The sequence below is a fragment of the Meleagris gallopavo genome, chromosome 1, assembly GCF_905368555.1.
Source record: "Meleagris gallopavo chromosome 1, MGAL_WU_HG_1.1, whole genome shotgun sequence".
NCBI classification, from domain to species: domain Eukaryota; kingdom Metazoa; phylum Chordata; class Aves; order Galliformes; family Phasianidae; genus Meleagris; species Meleagris gallopavo.
Window position 1 is genome coordinate 129,991,987 of NC_139404.1, and position 14,021 is coordinate 130,006,007.

Below are 14,021 nucleotides of genomic sequence, written 5' to 3' on the forward strand. Positions count from 1 at the left end.
CAGGAAACTGGTGGAACTTATCACCAGTTCTTTCTTGCCTGTTTGTTCAGATTTTGTTATTTTTTTCCTTCTCAGAAAAACTGGGGGCTTTTCTGTGCTCAAGGTTCACACAGCTAGAGGAGCTGAGAAGTGTTACAGGATTCCTTAGTGTAGAGGTGGCCTTGGGACCATTTTACCACTAGGTTTAAAAAAAGCCCAAGTCAGTGCAGTGAGGAGATTGCTGCAAATACAATTTTTCTGTTTGTCTTATGCCAAAAAAAGCTGACAAGAATGACAACACAGTACCTGGAAAATATATAACATTAAAAGAATATGTGCTAAAATTTTGATAGTATGGTAGATGTTGGGATGAAAGTCATGGCAGTATGGCGTAACACTTTCTTGAGTTGCTGAGTTCAGAAGTTGTCTTGACTAGAATTTCATATGTGCACTATGGATGTATGTTGAGAATATCTTTTATTAAAATTCCTGGATGTTGTTAGCCCCAATAGGTGAGAGGAAAAAGAGAAGATGAGAAAAAAGCAAATTGTTTAATCAGTTAGAACACTTGTCAGGTGACTGTTTAGTTTCGTTAGTTACCAATGCAATATTTGCTTTACGATTTCTACCTACTGTTTAGTCTGGTAGAGTCTACAAATGCGAAGGGTATAGAGTTACGGGCTCACTGTACAATTATTTGTTTTAGATATGAGGGTTTCCCCTACCCCTGCCTACCTTCCTAGGTTGGTTTTTCTTCTTGATCTTTAACATAAGAATAACTTATTACATAAAGTCATGCTCTACAAGGATAAGATCCCTCACAATGATCTAAGCAATTGAAAAGGTTGCAGTTAAAAAAACAAAAGAAAAAAAACCACCAAAAAGTACATCTCTAGTTAAACAGTTGTTTATTTGTCGTGTATTAAACACATTTAAGATTTAGCGGAGGGCTGTTAGAGTTAGGGTAGTATGGTTAGGTCGTGGTTGGACTCAATGATCTTTAAGGCCTTTTCCAACCTGAGTGATTCTATGTCTTCCTTATTAGATACATATGTAGCTTATTTATTGACATACAGAGTAGAAATAGTGGAAGCTTTCCATATACTGGCTGCAGTCTCAATTATTGCGTGTTTGACTCAGGAGATTTCTTCAGCTTGCTTGGAAATACCACTTACCAGAATAAATACAAGAAAAGAATGGCTAGATTTAGCTCTTCTGTTGCATAGTAAATTAGAATATATTTTGCTTGAGAAGAAGTGTTTAATAAGAATGACTGACCAAATCAATTGAACCAAGGTGTCGGCACAGTTTTTGAGATGGAAAGGATGTGGATGAGTTCAGATATCTACATTTACTCCTTTTTAAGTAATTAATACCAATCTGATAAACTTTAAAATTTTTCAGTTACTTTAGCATTCAACCTCTGTAGCTCTCAGGAACAGAAAGTAGTGGTACCACTGTGAAACACCTCAATCATTGATAAAGAGTAAAAAACAAAACAAAACAAAGCAAAATGGATTGTTAATCATTCTGATGTTGTTACAGACGTGACAGTGGAAAAAATAGTTTAAATATGATGATGGGACGAAGTCAAACACTCTTGGATATTGCTCTATAATCTTTGGATTGTGTTTGGCTGCTTCTTTTCTTAGTATGTTGCTGAATTATTTTAAAATACAGCAAGAGAGACAAAAATTTTTAATAATTGGTTTATATGCTAGGTGTTATGATATTAAGATCTTATCACTCTTAGGATAAAAATATGTAATTGAAGCCAGTTCCTTTTAATCAGAGTAATACAGCATCTTTACTCTAGCTTACAATTTACTATTCTGTCAATTTTTATATGGTGACCTCTTGTGACTACTCAGTGCAATTAAAAAACAAAACAACATTGCAGATATGTTATTGTGAATACAAATTTGTATCTTGTGAAAGAGCACAAATCCTTATGTATGTAAATAAACAAATTGCAAAATAAAGTCAATGGAAATGTCATTAATGAATGATAGTAGATAACTGTGTAGCAAAGACTACTTCTGGGTTTAGACTTCCAATATGTGGATTAGAAAGTGCTCCACATAGAATCAGAGAGTCATTTAGGTTGGAAAAGACCTTCAAGATCACCAAGTTCAACCATCAACGTGACCTACCGAGTTCCATTACTAAACCATGTCCCTTAGTGCCGCGTCCACACGTCTCTTAAATATCTCCAGGACTCCATCACTTCCCTGGGCAGCCCATTCCCATGGCTAACCATCCTTTCTCTGAAGAAATTCTTTCTAATACCCAATCTAAACCTCTCCTGACACAACTTGAGGTGGTTTCCTCACATCCTGTCACTTGTCACCTGAGAAAAGAGACTGACACCCTCCTCTCTACAAACTTTTTTCTAGTAATTGTAGAAAGCAATGTCAGCCTCCCCTTCTCCAACTAAACAGCCCCAGTTCTACCCTCAGCTGCTCTTCATCTGTCTTGTCTTCGAGTCACTGCCAGCTTTCTTGTTCTCCTCTGAATGTGTTCCAGCAACTCTATGTCCTTCTTGTAATGAGGGGTCCAAAACTGAACGCAGTATTTGAGGTGAACACGATACTTCACCATGTAGCTTTTCCCTCTGTCTTAACAGAGGAAGTGAGAATTTTATTCCTTAGTGTGTATGCTTAAATGAAGGGTTTATATCTGAATAAATCCGTTACTTCTGCCTATGGATTTAAACTGCATTTCCCGGTTTTATATTTGAGCTTTCCTTCTGCAGAATTTCACCTTGTCAGTCTCAGGCCCACTTCTCTGTGCCTCATCCAGACCTGACGGATGCTTCCAGCCCCTCTGACGATGATGTCATCTGTGAATATTAGGAGTGCTGAAACAATTATTAGAAGTAACAATTGTGGAAGGATAAGCTATATAAAGCTAACACACACTTACTTTTTGAGGATTTTATTTTGAAAAGCAGACAGTAAAGTAAAATTAATGCTTCAGAATTTGCTTTTTCTTCATAAAAGACTGTTTCCCAGGTTAGCCTATTTATCTTGAGAGCTCTTGCCATAAACATCTCATGTTTCCAGCACAGTACAGTTGGTGATCTTCCATTCAGACCAAGTGTTTAAAAAGTACTTCTTTTGATGTACTAGTATTCCTTAAGTAGCCTAGTCCTACAAATTTTAGACACATTTTCTAATGTGAAATACTTCAATCGTTATAATTTCTCATGCTGTTAATCTTAAGTGCATGAAGTGCTTTTTTACAGGCTCACTCCCAGAATTTTTTTTTTACTGCTATTTATTGCTCATTGAAGAAACAGTGGAATAGAAATAGAAAACTGTGAGTTTATATAGGTAATACACATTTGCTGTCTTTGGGAAACTGCTGTAAACTGTTATTCACAAATGTTGGTAAGTAGAATTCTAACCATCCTTAAAATCAAATAAGGGGAACCTTAATATGACTTGCAGTGGCTTTACAGTGAGAAAGCTGAATGCTAAGGGATTGTGTTACGTGCATGGAAATAAGCATTGCAATCTCTAGCTGAAGGAATTTTAGTATTGTCTGCACGATCTGTACTTCATTCTTTATGTCATGGTAAATTTAGGACTTTCTTTACAAAGTGGCAACCTTAACTTGTTTCAGGGCATGAAGTTGAGAAGTGTTTCTACCTCAGATTTTTGTACTGTTTGTTGACTTAAAAATGGCTTTGACATGATCTGTAGCAATATTCACATTTCATGTATTTATAGCCATTAATATGCGTGTTGCAAACTGCTAAGATACAAACCACGTAAGTGGGCAGAAAAGCATGTGGAAAATTGCCTGGGCCATTGACCTGCATGGGTGTAATCTACAGTACAGAGTTCACCTGGCAGTCAGTTACATGTGATGTCCCCTGGAGCTTGATATTGAGGTCAATGTGGCTTTACGTCTTTGTCAGTCTGGATGATGGGGAGGAGAGCTCTCTCACTGAATTTGTAGATGCTGCCAAATTGGGCAAAGTAGTTGGTAGATGGGAAGGCAAGGCTTCTGCTCAAAGGGACTTGCACCTGGGACAGAATAACTCCATGCAGCATGGCTGGCTGGGCATTGGCTGGCTAGCAAGCAGCACAGCAGTAAAGATCTGGGGGGTCTTGGACAACAAGCTGAAGAGAAAGAAGTTGGCCTTGTGCCCTAGTAGTGAAGAAGGCCAACTGTCTACTGATCGATGTGAACAAAAGTGAGGCCAGATAAGGGAAGTGATTTCTCTTGCTTTTTCCCACAAAGGCAGTATGCAGTTGATGGAATAGACTTCACAGTATGCACTATGGAAATTTGAGAGGCACTGGATGCAGATTGCAGCATAGGAAATTGCAGAATAATGTAAAGAAAAAAACCTGTGGGTAATCAAACGCTGGACCAGGTTGCTTATAAAAGTTGGAGAACTGCCGTCTTGGGAGATGTTTAGTACTTAGTAGTACAGAGCTGTGAGTGAGCTGCACTAACTGGAGCTTTGTACTGAGGTTTGGACTAGATGTCCTATGGAACTCCTTTACAGTGTGTAAGGTATTTTCTTGCTTCTTTGCTACTGCTTGTGAGCTGCTCAAGTCTCTCTGCTCCTTAAAAGCTGCAGTTGCTTCTTGTGCAGGAAGAATTTCCTCCCCCAGGCTTTAGAATCATTAATTGATGCCCAGGAGTAGGTGTCTGTTGCAAAGCCAGAGTCCACAGCATATATTGCATCAGCTGAAGTCAACTGATGTTTTTGTTTCCTTATGTGAGTTTGTGTCATGAAAGTGCGTAGCAAGAGTGACTCAGTCCACTTTCAGCTACCTCCCAGATTACAGCAGTCTTTTTTTTTTATTACCTCAAGCAAGGTATTAATCATTAATTTTGCTTATTTTAATTATCCTCCATCTGAACATGGAGTTGATGATGAATGTAGCAGTGGACTGAAGTAGACATCTATATATCGGTTTTGTAGCTTTCTCAACGTCTTGTTGCTAATGGCACATAGCTTTTCTACAAGTGGGGAACTCACTGCAGTATAAAATAATATATAGAATGTTTATGGAAAGTGAGAACCAGAAGAGTGTAGGAATACAGAAAGTTTGGGTTGTTGAGAATTTCATTAATGTTTAAGAAATGTACTTGGTGGCAAGAAACCTCAAGTGTTGGTTAAAATCTTTTTCTGGTTTTACACACCACCCTTTTCACCCTTTTTTAAACCTTGTTTAAGACACTAGGGGTTTGAGTTGTCTAAACATGGGTAAAGCACTTACTGAGAAGCTCTGGTCTATGGAGGACATCTACATGGACCTGGCAGATATGGCACAGGACAGAGGGGAGACAGTTTGTCAGCAGTCACGTTGCCATGGAGCGTTGATCTCAGGTGGCAGTGGAGGCCTATGTTTAGATAACTGAATGTAGTGTTAGGTAATGCGACCTCTTACCAAAAAAATAAAGACTAGCTGTTATAACAAACTGATGAGATATTAAGATTAAAGTAAGTGTTGCTAGGGACTTCTTTTGTTGTTTTTCTGGCTGAAGTTAACATTAATGCTTAGAGGTGACATTCAGAGTGTAAGATCTGGGGTGTTTTGATTCTTTTTTTTTTTTTTTTTTTTTTTGTCCAGGATCATTCCAGAATTGTTGCTGAGTTAGTGGAATATACTTTCAGGTACAGATTGTCTGTGTAAAATTTTTCTTGAGGGTGCAAACCCCCCAGGGCAAGTTGTTTTAAGTATTGAAATCAGTGCAGAAGGCTTTCGCATTTTTCTGAAGTATCTCCAAGACTTGAATGCAAGCATTTGGGTAGCAGGATTTCTAAGCCCACGGTACTGATAGAAGGGTGATCTTTCTCTCTCTTGCTTCGCTATCCCCCTCAGTTGTATATTTCTACTTCTTTTCTTATGCTGACCTTATTTTTTGCTGCTGCTAGGCAGTTAGCTGAATCATAAAACTGTTTCAATTGAAATTTTACCCCTGTAACTTAGCTTATAACTCTTGAAATACTAACAGTGTTCACATGCAGCCTTTTTCCTCATCTGCATCAATCTTGTAATTGCAAGGTAGTATTTGTTGTTTGTAATATCTCTGTACAGAAAAGTTGTAATACTTTCCTGTAAATCATATTTTCTAATATTGCTGTATTACAGACGTATATTCTACAGTGGAAAATAACCTGTATTTATTAAAAGCTTGCTTTTTAGTTCTCTTTACCTGATTAAAACCATTGATGTTCAGCAAAGCCCACACTTTATACTGCAGATTGATCAGTACACACTTCTTAGTTTTTTGTATTTGTTTGATAGTTGGAGAAGGGATATAGTCACACCGGAAAACACTGTTGTGAAACTATAATTCTACTTGATGGTCAAGTAAAAGTAATTTGAAACATGTAACTGAACACATTTATATGTGTCTTTGTTTATTGTGAGACTATGAAGGCTGACATGTAATAAAAAATGAGCGATAATTATAGAAACTGCCACATGAGATTTATTTTTGGTTTAGTTCCATGATGCTATGGTTGAGCTGCTGAAGTTCCTGTGCTCTTTGCTCTTGATTGACCCTGATTTCAGACCTCCCAAAAGTCATTTATTTTGTCATTTTGCTTTGTATTTAACAGACATCTGTAACCACAAACAGGCTTTTCTTCATAAGCAAGTCTTCAGTAGGTTTTTAGAATTTGCCAAAGTGATCTGTGATATTTAAACTCAATGTACAGGCATGAGACTAATATTTTCACTGCAAGTCTGTACTTACAGAATACAGGAGAGTAAACTTGTGTGCAGGATCACCCAGAGAATTTAATTCCCAACAGCTCTAGCTGTGCAGTAGTTCAGCTGTTGTTAATGATGTATATTTGTGTTTGTTCCTGTATTTTCTGGAGTTAAGTTTCATCTCCACTGTTTTCTGTTTAAAAGTTGGTCTGAGTAGGCTCTTACACTAAGGCTAATATTAGGGCATGTTAACTGCTAGTCACAGTGTTTAAAAGAGTAGATAACAAACAACTTTTCCTACCAAATAGCTTAAAATGTAATAATGTGCTCTCTTGCTAGAGCCAAAGCTAGTTGTCAAGGATGGGACAGTGTTGATAGCAACTATTTTGATTGCCTTGTCATAGGATCCAAATCTGTTGGCTCTGTCATCTGTCAGGTAACCACTGGTAATTTAATGATGTGCCTTAGTTATGATTCTCTAAAGAAAAATCAATTACTGAAAGGAAGATTGTATTTGATTGTGGTGGATGTTGCACTGTTAAGGGTAGTGGTAAGGAATTCAGAATGATTTATATCTATCTATGAGCTTCGTGTAGTAGTTTGACTGTATGACTACTTTTGAAGAACTTTGTCTCAGCAATTATTGGTTGTTTCTTTCCAGTAGATCACTGGTACCAATGCATAGTGTGGAAGAATGAAATTAGTAAAATTTGGAGAATAGTCATAAATGGCTATACTGTATTAATTTGCATCTTACTGGAAATGCAAAATTATAAGCAGCAAAAAAAAAAAAAAAAAAGAATTAAGAAGTTGATCTCAAAGCTTGTCAATATGTGAGCAGTATACCTTGGCTAGGAAAAAATTTCAAGTTGAAATATTTTACTTTAAAAAAAAAAAAAAAAAGCATTAAAAAAGCCCCAACAACAAAAAGAAACGTGCTGTTTTCCTAATTATGGTACAAATGTAATAAGCTTGAATGAAAGCTTCCCAACTTGTTGATTTTTAAATTATAATAAAATTGGCAATACAGATCAACTTACATTGTCTCTTAGAATTCTGTTTTGAGGGAAAACTGCCCTGATTATGCTGTGCTGCAAAGCATAATTTCTTGTGAACCCCTTCCTCCTGCCATGGCCATGCCAGCCAGTCTGCCTATCTCTCCCAGAGACTTTAACAGAAGAAAGATAATTGAATCCCTGTCTGGTCATTAAAATTAAAATCAAATCCTCATGTTATCTTGATTTTTAAATGGTAAGTAAATTCACTTCTAGCTTTTTTTTTCTTTTTTCACTTGATATCAGTTGTAGGATTATTAAACCAAATAATTTGATCCTAACTCTGAAATATTACTTACATTTCCAGTCCAGAATTGATCCTTGTTGTGAATTGAACATAATTTTTTTTTAAGCAAATGATTCAATAGTAATAATTACTAAAAAAAATTACTAAAAATTTCAACAAACTGTCTTCAAAAAAGAAAAATGTTCTTTACTTGTAGAGATTTTCACATTTGAAGTAAGGATTTGTTTATTTTTTCTTAACAAAACTTTTTTTTTTCCTTAGCAAAGGACAGAAAATACAACTTCTAGATGAATTAGAAGTCAAAGAAATGCCCAGCCAAGGGAGTTGATTTTTAGTTCTCAAATGCAAAATGAAAAATTCACATTCACTATGTGAAAAAACTTCCTTTCATTAGAGTTATGAATGGTGTCATTTGAGTGAATATATACACCACGGACTTTGTCAGAACTGTAGCCTTCCTTTCCTGTTGTAGAAGATTAAAATTCATGATCTTGGCCTTGAGGTGCTTTTAAGAGAAGGACTGAAATGCTGCACCTGATCCTCAAATCCAAGATCAAAACACGATTTCAAAAAATGCATGTGTCTGAATGTGTCAAAGAGGACATTCCATACAGAGCCTTCTTGACTGGGATTTCTTAAGGAAGAGCAAACTAGTTGAAGTTTCTTAGACAACCTTACCTCCTTCTTTTCAGATGGTTAACTGTAGTGTCCTGCAAAGGGATAGTGAAGGTATGAATAACAGAGGCTGGGAGATCATTAGCAGGGAAGGAGATGAAGTTTCCTAATTAAATAGAAGTTATAATGGTCTTTGTTTTCTAGTTTGTTGAATAACACTAGTAGGATTATTACTTGTTTAATAATTAATACTTGGCTGATACTTGTTTTATATGCTTTTCTTTTTAATTTGTTTCTTATGCCTCTGGTAGCTTTTTCTATTGCTCCCTACAATATTATCATCTTTTCAGCTTTAAGTTACTGCTTGTCTCACAGCTTGTAGCAGTCTCTATCACTTGAACTGTCTTCAGTTCTTGTCTGGAGCCAAGTGGTCTTTGGATAGAAGCTGATGGCTTAATTTCTACAGTCATAAAAAAGCTGATATATATTTCCTCTTCTGATTCAGAACTTCCTCTTTTGTTGTTCAAAATATGGTCAGCAGCTTGTTACAGATGTTGACTCTTTTGCCCTCACAGGAAATATAATGCTGTCAGTCTCTTCAATTTACTTTCTTTTTTTTTTTTTACAGACTGAGACAACTATAGGCCTCAGTTCATATCAACAGAAAAGGTAAGCAGAGTTTTCTAAAAGTTTAATACAGCCATCCTATTGTGAGATTGTTGATATTTTTTGCACGAATAAAAAAGCTTAGTATAAGAAAAAATCAAATACAAATTTTGTAGACTTGAGTAGTTATTGTATAGAGAAAATAAAACGTGAAACGTTTTCTAATTTTGATTTTTGAACTTTTATAAATAGAAAATTCTTTTGCTTATTTATATCATTTTTATGTTCTTTGAATGTGTGAGACAGAACAAGCTTTTTACAAATATAAAATGATTCACCTGATTTATGCAGATTGTTAGCAGAAAATCGTTATTGAAACAAGAGCCTTGACTATTACACTAAAAATACCTTCTGCAACTGTGTGAATAGTAGTGATGTGAATATTGTGTAGGCTTGGGCAGCTAAATCACTTAGCATAAGAAATAAATTGCAGAATCCATCAAGTTGAAGTATTTAATCCACTTAGTAATATATACCACAGAATAATTCTGTGCAAGTAAAAAGGGAACAGATTTTTGTGGATTTTTGTGGATTTTTGTGGATTTTTGTGGATTTTTGTGGATTTTTGTGGATTTTTGTGGATTTTTGTGGATTTTTGTTTTGTTTCACTGAATGTTTTAAGGAGTGGATTTGTTTATCTGCTGCAAAAGTTCTTTTGCAACAAAGAAACCCTTTTGAAAAACAGCTTTATGATCTTGCTTTCAATAGTTTTCCTTTAGTTTTTGTTTTTCAGCTTTTTTTTCCCCCCCTTGCATGGAACTGTGTAGTATATGAGAAGCAAAAGGTGTCTTTTTTTCTTCCTGATCCCTAATTCTTTTTCTGAAGACTCCTCAGATAGTTCTTTGCCTCTAATGGAACGCACACATCAGCATATGTGTATGTTCATATTGCCTAAATGTGAGCTTAAGAGCAACTCTGCAAGAAATTTTGAAAAATCTCTGGGATGAAAAACAAAGAAACTCTTTTCATTTTGTACTTAAAAAGGCTTCATCCCTATTGATATCACCTGCTGCCCATCTCTGTTACCTCCTGATTAGATACTTACCTAAATCTTGTGAGATAAATCTCCTGAATTATATGGAAATACCATACATTTTGGCTTACCTAGTGTTAAGTTTCTAATACTTGATGAACAGCTTGGTGAGGGCAAAGAGTGAATGTGAAAATGCTGAAGAATCTGTGAGGATGTAGCAGGTTTTTAATGTTGGGTGAAATTAAAATAAAACTATTTTATCTTTTGATAATGTAAACAAAAAGAGTTAATATTACGTATTGAAGTAAGGCGTCTACTGCATAATTTAATCTGAAGTTTCAGCCAGTTTGTACATTGTGGTAATGTGAATTTTGTCAAACTTGTATTCTACCAACTTTAATTTGCTTTTTAATTAAGGAAGTGTAGCTTAGTCATGCTGCATAAAACTTGAAAACTCTTGTTGCTTTAACTTCCCTGCTTCTTCCCACTCCTCCTCCCCTCCCACCCTCAGCTCAGAAGGCTTCTCTCCACCATTCACGACTTCTGTCTGTTTATTTCTCAACTGTGAAGACAATAAATTTTCTACTTAGTGCTGTACATGTATGTGCTGCAGCATGTCAGTCAGACTGCAAGCATGCAAACATGAATACATAAAGGAATAATGATGGAACTTCAAAGGCCCAATTTCGTCTCATGCTGAATCAGACTTTTTGGAGATTGTTTAAATAATTGTCTCAATGGCAAAAAGAAAGTGCTTCTTTTATTGGAATATATGGATCGTTTTTGACTTCTTTGTCCCCTAGAAAACACAGAAATTTTATGGCCCTTGAGAGTGAGGCTCAGGCCATAGATAAGTTCAAGTTTTTCTTTCATTTTAATTTCTCATCTGAGAAAATCTTTCTGTGTTGGAAGTTTGTGTTTTAGAGTGTATTCTAATAAAAACGACAGGCTTACAGATATGAAAAAACTTAGCAGTTTGAGAATTGTAGAAGAAATTCTAGAAAGCATTCAAGGGATGTTGTGAAGACTTCATCTTTGGAGGGCAAGACATAGGAGAAGCGGCTGAAGCCCCTGCGTTGTTCTCAGCGCAGAGTTGAGGGGAGGCCTGATGGCGGCTGCAGCTCCTCACAGGGAGCGGAGGGGCAGCGCTGAGCTCTGCTCTGTGTGACAGCGACAGGGCCCGAGGGAACGGCATGGAGCTGTCAGGGGAGGGGCAGCTGGGGGTGAAGGAAAGGGGCTGCACCAAAGGGTGGTGGGCATGGAACAGGATGCCCAGGGCTGTGGGCATGGCCCCGAGTGCCGTAGTTCAAGGAGTCTTTGACACTGCTGTCAGACATAGGGTTTGATTTTTGGGGTAGTCTTGTGTGGAGCCAGGATACAACGATTCTCGTTGCATCCCTTCTAACTCAGGATATTCTGTGAAATATACAGCGTGTTCTACTTCATATCAGTGGCTTATTTGGTGTTCAGTCACAGTGCAATAAAAACATAAAGACCTGCACTGCAGACCTTTCAATGGTGTATTACAAGGTAAATACCCAGTTTGCCTCTTGTCTGTTTCTCTCCCTGAGAACAGGGAGAGATTGTGGGTACATTGTGGGTACTGTTTTTTTGCTCATGTTTCTTTCAAAGTGACTGTGTAAAATGTCATTGCTAGAAACTGAGTGTCTCATCTACACCTTTAACTTCTCTAGATGAGTTGTTTATCATTGTGTTTATTAGAGACTGTAATACCTCCTTCCTGGTATAGCTTGCAGATGTTTCTTCCCTATCTACATGATTTATTCAATTCTTTGATCTGCTTTTTAATGCTAAGTGGGAGGGGAGAACTGAGCGAGTCACTTAATTTTTGTTTTGTTCTTGTCTGTTATTAGACTACAGTACATCAATTTAGTTGATTCTGTTCTTTCCTCACACTTTGCCCACACAACCCCCAAGAAAGTAAACTTTGAAGTTTTAACATTTGATATAATGAGCACATTATCATGATAAAGGGTTAATACTGGCATAACTAAGCCAACCACTACCTAGATGTGGTTTATTAAAAACCTTTGTTGCTAGTGTTTTTATTCATCTGCACTTACCTGTCACTGATGCCAGGTATTTAACTGAGCAAACATTTTGTGGGAGCTGATTTTCTCACTGAGAAAATGTGAGAATTTTCTCACATTTAGTACTCTTATTTCTTAAATCATTTTAGGTATAAAAATTTAAATACATTTTCTGATGTTCGCAGTGCGTCCTTATTTTTTAATATTTAAAGGTCACGAATGTGACCAGGGAAATGTGATTGGTTACTTATTTTAGCCTAAAACGTTCTATCTTTTAGCTGGCTCTTTCAAGGACATTCTGCCATGAAAAAAAGTACCCATTGTGATATATTTCACTTTGTCACTTTAAACATTAATATGGCTAATTTTGGAGACATTTTCGTTTTATTTTGTGGTAACAGAAATAACAGAGTAGTGGCTTTCTGAGAGTTTAAGTGTTATTAAAGTAATGAGATCACTTTTGGTTTGACATTTCAACGTTCTTGTCTTTATTTCTTTATATTCTTGATTTATGGCACAGGAAAGGAAGTAAAACCTTTTATACAAATGTTAAAGTAATCTGGGAAAAATGCATGTAGATATAATCCTTAGATCTGAGTTTTCCACATTAGCAATTGAAGATGGTACAGTTAAGATTCCACAGAGCACAAGCATCTTCCAGGAATCCCAGAACGGTAAAGGGAGAACACAGAAAGACGGTTACTTCCAAACTTTGCAGAACTCTTTAAAGATGTTGTCCATCTCCAAATGCAGAAGTGTGCATGGATGATGTAAAATTGAATGCCTAGCATACTGCGATAAGCAGCAGCATTTCTTTAAAATGTTTTTCAAAATGTTCTTAAGTAGCAGGATATTGTCTTGATAGCAGTGGACATCCGTCTTCCCATGCATTGATATTTTAAGCATCTTTATAATTGCTTCTGGGAATAAGCTTATTGGGACTTTAAGTTGGATTCTGTGGATCACATTTTGTAGTATGTTGTCTGTTTATGTTCTACTAAGAAAGTAGTTATTTAAGTACTTGAGGAAAATGCTTTCTCACACTGATGACAGAATGGAGGTACAGTGAGGGAAATGGTTGTGTCCAGGACTGCATGTAGTTCACTCTGAAGTCTCACTTTTAAAGTCAGAATTCTTGCAAAAGGGTAGAAGCATAGGGACCATCCTTGAGGCAGTACCAGGTACAAGCCTTTTCTAAAACTTCATAGATTCAGATGACTTCTGGCTAATTCTTGGTCTGCTGGAGCTTGCTTGCTGGCAGATGTCAGTAGGTCTTTCTCATTCAGTTGCATCTTTTCTTTTTCATGTTCTCCTTGACGTTGAAGATTAGAAAACTTGAAAGGCCAGGGAAAGAAAAATGTGTAATTCTGATGCAAGTCTGGGAAGCCTAGAGCTCTTCATGCATATATAATTACTAACTTAAATGTCATTACACTGTAAAGTTGCCCTACCCATGGGTGTATCCAGCCTCCTGTGAGCAAGTGCCCAGCAGAGCAGGCGTTATCATCATCCTATAAATCTGCAGCAAATTGAGCCTTTCAGTAGGCAAAGTTTTGGAATTCAATATTGCTCATTCCTATTTGAGCCTTACTGTATATGTTACTTTTGTTATAGTTGATGTTTGTTATGATGTAGCTGCCTTTACCAAACTCTAATCTTTTAAAAAAATCTGTACTAAATCAAGTGATACTTGAACTTTTCAAGTATGTGAAGAGTTGTTTATGTCCTGATTGTCCAAATTAGGTGAAG

General features: G+C 36.5%; 1 protein-coding gene across 1 annotated transcript in view; it reads left to right on the top strand.

The window, feature by feature from the left end:
• TMEM131 (transmembrane protein 131) overlaps positions 1-14,021 on the top strand; it is a 93,886-nt gene that overhangs the window by 20,391 nt on the left and 59,474 nt on the right. Inside the window, 1 exon segment of the mRNA XM_085213602.1 lies at positions 9,211-9,251. Coding sequence (XP_085069728.1) covers positions 9,211-9,251 — 41 coding nt within the window.